Source organism: Aplysia californica, unplaced genomic scaffold, assembly GCF_000002075.1.
Source record: "Aplysia californica isolate F4 #8 unplaced genomic scaffold, AplCal3.0 scaffold00007, whole genome shotgun sequence".
NCBI lineage: Eukaryota > Metazoa > Mollusca > Gastropoda > Aplysiida > Aplysiidae > Aplysia > Aplysia californica.
This window is the reverse complement of record NW_004797277.1, coordinates 444,062-450,821: the sequence shown is the minus strand read 5'-3', so window position 1 is coordinate 450,821 and position 6,760 is coordinate 444,062. Positions and strand designations below refer to the sequence as shown.

Genomic DNA, 6,760 nt, shown 5'->3' with positions numbered 1-6,760 from the left:
CCCCCCCAAACACCCCCGCCCCCAAAAAATCCAACTGCTCTCGTCTCTTCTAAACACTCGACTCCCTCTCTTTCTCCCAGGTTTGTGGTTTCCTATGCAGATCCGACAGCAAGGGAAAGTGTTTGAACTACATTGAGCGAGGTTGTCAAAATGTATCTTACTGCGATAAACCAAAAAGAACTGGCCAAGTAAGAGGCTGCTGTGTCAGCAATCTCTGTGAGTGTTCTTGCTCCCCTTCCGCTTTCAGAGCAACAACGAAAGCTATCATTGAAAACGCGGATCCGGCTAAATGCAAGTGAGTACACATCTGGGGACTTTAAAAATGTCTTACTGGATAGAAAGTAAGTAACTAAGTAAGTAAGTTTATTCAGTGTTTATGGCCATTGGCTCACATCACATCACACAAAACACTCATTTGATAAGTAAAGTTTCGATAATGAATAAATACAGGTTGTGCACATAATATCTCTTATCATGAGTCAAACATTGCATATTACTGTCACAGGGCCGAGTCAGGCTGGGAGGGATTAACAATATCCTTTGATGGACAAAGTGTGAACAATAGACAAAAAAAGTGAAATTCATCTTCAATTTCATAAGAGTTATACTTCTCACATAAGGGAGAATTACTGGATTGAAAGGCAATCCAACGAAACTAGGATTGGTTAGAGTTTTCCAAAGTTTTGACTAGATGGCACGTGCTCACTCATAGCAGTTTCTTCATGATGAACAATGCCATGGATGATCAATTTCTTTTCTCAATTGTCTGTAAAGACAGTGACCGAATGGGTAATTGTTTTTTTTTCTTCTCAGAATGTCTTCGAATACAGTGACCAATTAAAAGTAAACCCTTTTCTGTGATAAATCACTTATTATATAAACGTTGCTGCACCTTGGGGGCTTGGTGTTTTACTTTTCCCCCGTACACAAAAAATTCAACAAAACCAAACAAATACAAACGAATCTTGACTTATCGATATTTATAATCCTTCTGTCTGTCTGTCTGTCTGTCTGTCTGTCTGTCTGTCTGTCTGTCTGTCTGTCTGTCTGTCTGTCTGTCTGTCTGTCTGTCTGTCTCTTACTCTCCTACTCTTTCTCTCTCTCATTTTCCCGCTCCCCCTTAATGACTCAATCTACAGGGCTCTGCTTTATCGAAACAAAAAGCAACACCCCAGCTTGCAACTGAACCCGGCAAATGACACGCATAATATTATTATTCACTATTTCATTCGCCATTACAATGTTCCTACTATTTTCTCTGTAATTCAGATCAACAATTGATCAAGATGCTGCTCTCAACCCTATCAGACAGTGCAGTCTCGCAGAAAGAAGATCGTTGGAATCTATTGCGCCGTCTTGTGTAAAAACCAAACTACATGAGATCGGACTGGCTTATACAAATGAAGAAGTTTGCACACAAAGAAAGTGCCCTTCTCAAACTGAACTCAAAAATATGTGTTTGCCAGTAACTGGCTTTTCATGCACGTAAGTTGCCCTCTTTTCGACATCTCAATTGCACACTATTAGATGACAGTAGATTATAGTACAGTAGTAGACCGCCCACCGTAAATCGTCGTTTTAAGCAGTCTTTTTCTTTTTCTTGTGAGTTTGAGTGGGGTTGACGAATCAAATCTGTGAGATTACACTCTCGAATACCCAGGGCATATAAAGGTTATGTCTACTGGAGTAACCAAGAGATGGAGGCTTTTAGCCGCTTCTGAGCGGTGGTGAAACAGGAGCAGAGTCGATGTTTCGGTGCGGTTTAATAGTCAATAAGCACCAAGCAGTTATTTTTGCGTATTTCGGTAAAGTATTAAGGGTGAACATTCGACATTTTAATTTACATTTTAATTTGCCTTTACGATGTGTTATGTAAATAAAATTCATCACAGAAAAGAAATCAACATGACATTTGGGGAGCGTTGTTTGCTTGTAGACGAAACGCAAAATCAATAAGAACACATTTGTATGTCTAAAACTAGCCACTCAATCGTTTTCCCTAAAGGCTTTTGGGAGCAACATAGAAGAACTTTAGCTGCTCATTGAGACAGTCTTAGTACCTCTTTTTGGGCTGGCTGCGAGATCTGTGGCACTTGTGTACGCAGTAGAAGATCTGACGTGGCATTCTCTGGGCGTCCATGCGGATGACATGGCTGGTCCCTCTGAACTGGTCCTTGATGATTATGGTTCTAGTGTGGCTAGTCCATTTACGGTAGAGCACCTCCAGGTTTGTCACATGTGTGACCTAATACCCAAGATCGACCACTAGGACCGCATGTGAAATTCTCGAGCTGTCTGAAGTGTCTTGCCTCCTGTATACAGCCCATGTCTCCCAGCCGTACATTCTGGTCTTGATATGATTAAAGTACACGTCTTCTCATAACGGAGGTGTAATAATACGGCTAACGTCGGGCCAGGCACCTCTAAACTTTAGGGCAACAAGCAATTCTGGGACTAGAAACAACGCAATGAACCAGACCAACGCAGATACATTGTCACAGCTCGCCTGGTTACAGATTTCACGTATAGATGCTGGCTCCCATACATATTTCATTAACGATGTTCGACCCTTTGAGATTACTCAAAAATGCGTATTGTCCTCGATTTTTCAGTTATTTATTTATATCTTTTTGGCTGTATTTCCAGAAAGTTACGCTGAGAAGAGTATCCGTACTTTCTGTTGTTCCCACTATCAACTCCTCCTTTCCCAACATAAATGCGTTTTTTTGCGTGGTTTGAATCATATTTTCGTCTGATCCACCAGCTCATTGGCATAACCTATCATCATGTTAATCAAGTCGCCCCTTACAGCTTCATGTCATTTGCCTTCCTCTGTTTCCACCTTGGTTTCGATAGGAGCTGAGAACAAATCTGGAAAAGAAAGTTTGTACGGCATGAATAAACTTGTCATAATTTATGGCTTCTATTACTTGAAGAACATCTTTCTACTTTTTCTTTATTCAAACAGACGGGATATACTCGAATGCTTAGCTTTCAACTCTCTTGGTTGCCAGGATCGGGAAAGAGTCGTGTTTTACTTATTGACTGGAGATCAGCTTGAAGAGTGCGATGCCAACCTCATTAACAGCGTCTTCCCGGCCTTTCAGTCAACTCCTTCACTCAAGCCAACAGCTTCACAATGTCTGCTGAGGATGTTTAATAAATCTGAACCCATCTGCGAAGCTTTGAATGAAACCCGATATTGCATAGCGGAACATATAAATGATTTGTATGCGCCAAGAGTCGTTTCTTTCTTGGATCACCTGATTCTGGCTATTGACTGCTCAGGTAGGTTTCGAAAGTCGTCACGTGTATATGTCCACCGAAATTATATTAGACGTTTCATTGTGTATTATCTATTACCAACACTATATCTATCTATCTATCTATCTATCTATCTATCTATCTATCTATCTATCTATCTATCTATCTATCTATCTATCTATCTATCTATCTATCTATCTATCTATCTATCTATCTATCTATCTATCTATCTATCTATCTCTCTCTTTGTATATATATATATATATATTATATATATATATATATATATATATATATATATATATATATTATATATATATTTATGTACTTATATGCGTGTATGTTTGTTACTACTACTACTACTACTACTACTACTACTACTACTACTACTACTACTACTACTACTACTACTACTACTACTACTACTACTACTACTACTACTACTACTACTACTGCTACAAGTAGTAGTACTACTACTAGTATTATTACTACTACACCTTTTAAAAATTAAGGCGGCTTGGAGAATAACTTTAGTTTCCATATGAGATTGATATTGAGATTTTAAAACTAAGATGACCTCTGTTTTGCTACCTCAGAATTACCAAGTTCTATCTGATGTTTTTGGCCGTTTTGAGTAACTAAGAACCTGAGATCAGAAATGAAATGGTCTACCTGCTCTATCAAAGTCGTAAGATTATTCTGAATCGTTATCAAGACAATTAAAGATTTGCAAGAGGGTGGTTGGCGGGTGCTCTGGTGTGGTGTGCAGATTCTTTCCTATCTAACATCTATCGTCCTTACCTCCCCTCCTTCTTTTTTGTGTTTGTTACTCTCTTGTAACACCTCTAATCTTCTGGCGCTCATATGACCTTATGCAGCTGCGAGCGCCGTAAAACCTCTACTAAAAAAGAAAAGATTTGCATTCTAAAAAACTTGACATTTTGTTAAACTCAACATTTTTTACGTCAAATTTTTCAAAACTAGTTTCTGAGCAGATAGAACTTTGTAACTCTAAAGTAGAGATTTTGTCTTTTGACGTAATAATTTTTTTTCGAAGTTGTAGTATCATTTCTTGCTAGCGGCAACAGCATACCTGCAGCACAGTCCCACTTTCTAATAGTCAGTATGTGGACATGATTTACGTTGTCTCATGGTCTTTAATTCTAAAGCTTTCTGGACCGTATGGTTTCATGGATGTCATGACTGTCTCATAATAAAATGTGTTTATGTTGCTTAATCTTTTTTGAAGTCTGACTCAATGGAAGCTAGATATCTAATTTATTATAAAAAATTTAAACACTAAGTAACGTAGACAAGGAGGAAGCAATGCTTCTTAATGGTCGGATGCCAGCTATCTTTGTCCTATGGATTAAGGTACAAACGTTGAAATAGATTGATGAATTCTATTGAAACTTATTCGAGAAAACGCAAATTTTATTGTGTAAGACAGATGGCCTATGCTACTATCACTTTTTCCAATAGCATTTGGTTTGGTTTGGTTTGAAATAGATTTTACGGCTGTTTCAACGTTTTGGGAAATATAAATGCTGAAGATCAGAGTTACAAAAGAGTTGCAAACATAGAAAAGAAGGATTGTATAAAAGGACGGTAAGTAGACTGATTAAAGAAGTACACCACACTAGACCGCTCAACTAACTGCCCGCGCTGATGTTGACAACACAACTTCCAAGAGATAAACAAAGTGTATTCTGTTGGGGTTATTTTTGGGGTGGGGTGGGAGGGGGTCTTTGTAGCCTTTTCCAGTAGTCGGACTTTGCTTTTCTGACTTTTCTGCAGTAAAAGGGAAGTATTAACTCAGCACATGAAAATCATGTCCATACAAGTAACAAGAAATGCCATATTAAGTCATACGGAACTTGGATCCTTATTCAGCTGAAAGTGATTGGTAACTTTGACTGTTTGTGTCTGTCACCCACTGGTCTTTGGCACGTTGTGCTGGAGAAACAAGACACCACCATCATTCAACATTGTATAATGTCAGAATATTGAAGAAAGATGAAAGTCAGGTATGTAGTTGAGTTTGATGAGGCGCATAGATTTGTTCTAGTCTAATTCATCTTCTTAAAACAGTAACGGATTCAAACAAATTTAACGTTTTGTACTGACATAATGTCCAGCCCGAAATAAAATAGCTTTTTGCTCTTTCTGAAGACCTCGTATTTGGACATACAACAGTGATGAATGTGGCGACGAAGTGTTCAGGGAAAATTAATTTTTGTAAGGGAACTTCTATCCTGTCCCAGTTTCTGTCGACAAAATATGTTTTAGGCCCCCATCGACACAGTTTAGTTACTTTAAGGGGCGGGTTCTACACTGCCTGGCTGTCAACCCGGGCTTAGAGGGATACAAAGTCTCAGCAGACAAAAATTTCTCCTCACACGGGAATCGAACCCGGAGTCTACTGTGTGGGAAATCGAAGCGCCCAACCACTACACCACAGCAGCCCGTGAGTTCTAATGTGTGTACACTTCAGTATCTGCTTGTTGGTACGTTATGATGCGAAACAATTATACAAGTTCCAGTTTCCTTTGACAAGTGTGAACTGGAGAAAACTTATTTGTTAGACCTAATTCTTGTTTACGTGAGAGTTAAGTAGATCACTAATGTATTACCACCCCACCCCTTTTCTCCTCCTTAAAATTAAACAAAAAATACAGCCCTCTCAGACAATTGCCAAGTCACCTCTAAATTTGGACCAACTTTGTTCATGACATTGGCGCAGCTCTTTCAGCGCAACCAGTTTGATGTAGCCCCTTGCACGTAAGTGGAGAAAGAAAACAGTCACTGTCATTACATACTTAAGGCACCTTGTCTTAAGAAAACTTTGCATACTAGTGCTTATTCATGTCGGTCTTTTACTTCAGGAAAAAGTACAGTAAGTGAATCTTTTAGTGCTCGAAATAAAATCCTGCTACATGAATACTGAGGATATAAAACAAATATCTGTTGTTTTTGCCTTACCAGTAATGAGAAATCTGGAAAAAGATCTTCTGAGGGCAGTTGTATTATGCCCATGGCGTAACGGACTCTTCACGTATCGCCACTCGGTCCGTTAACAAAGCTTAGCAGTGTCTCAGTTTCAAGAGGCTAGAAATCAGCTCACGATGTTCCTATCCTAATCAGAGACGATTGCTATATCAATTCTGCCCGACACGAGAACCTAATCCTGTCATAATATTTGCATTATGTTGAACATCATAAAGTGTCGAACCTGGTGCTTTGGCTTGATAAGCGAGTTTGACACTGTTAGGCCAGTTTCAAGATTTCCAAAACCAGCTTCCAAATATTTCGTGAAATGATTCATAGACTTTTTAGTCAATTAAAAGCTTTTCAAAAGACCTTTCCTGTATGATAAAAGTCTTAAAATGCCTTAAAAACTGAAGAAGGAGAAGAAGAAGAAGAAGAAGAAGAAGAAGAAGAAGAAGAAGAAGAAGAAGAAGAAGAAGAAGAAGAAGAAGAAGAAGAAGAAGAAGTC

General features: G+C 38.7%; 1 protein-coding gene across 1 annotated transcript in view; it reads left to right on the top strand.

Annotated features, from left to right (window-relative positions):
* The window catches only part of LOC118477594, a 15,229-nt gene extending 8,492 nt beyond the window's left edge, over nucleotides 1–6,737 (top strand). Inside the window, exons 8-11 of the mRNA XM_035969483.1 lie at nucleotides 81–295; nucleotides 1,270–1,485; nucleotides 2,969–3,288; nucleotides 5,943–6,737. Of these exons, the coding sequence (XP_035825376.1) occupies nucleotides 81–295; nucleotides 1,270–1,485; nucleotides 2,969–3,288; nucleotides 5,943–6,049 (858 nt within the window). The 3' untranslated portion in view covers nucleotides 6,050–6,737. The remainder of the gene's footprint in view (nucleotides 1–80; nucleotides 296–1,269; nucleotides 1,486–2,968; nucleotides 3,289–5,942) is intronic.
* Nucleotides 6,738–6,760: the final 23 nt, after the last annotated feature.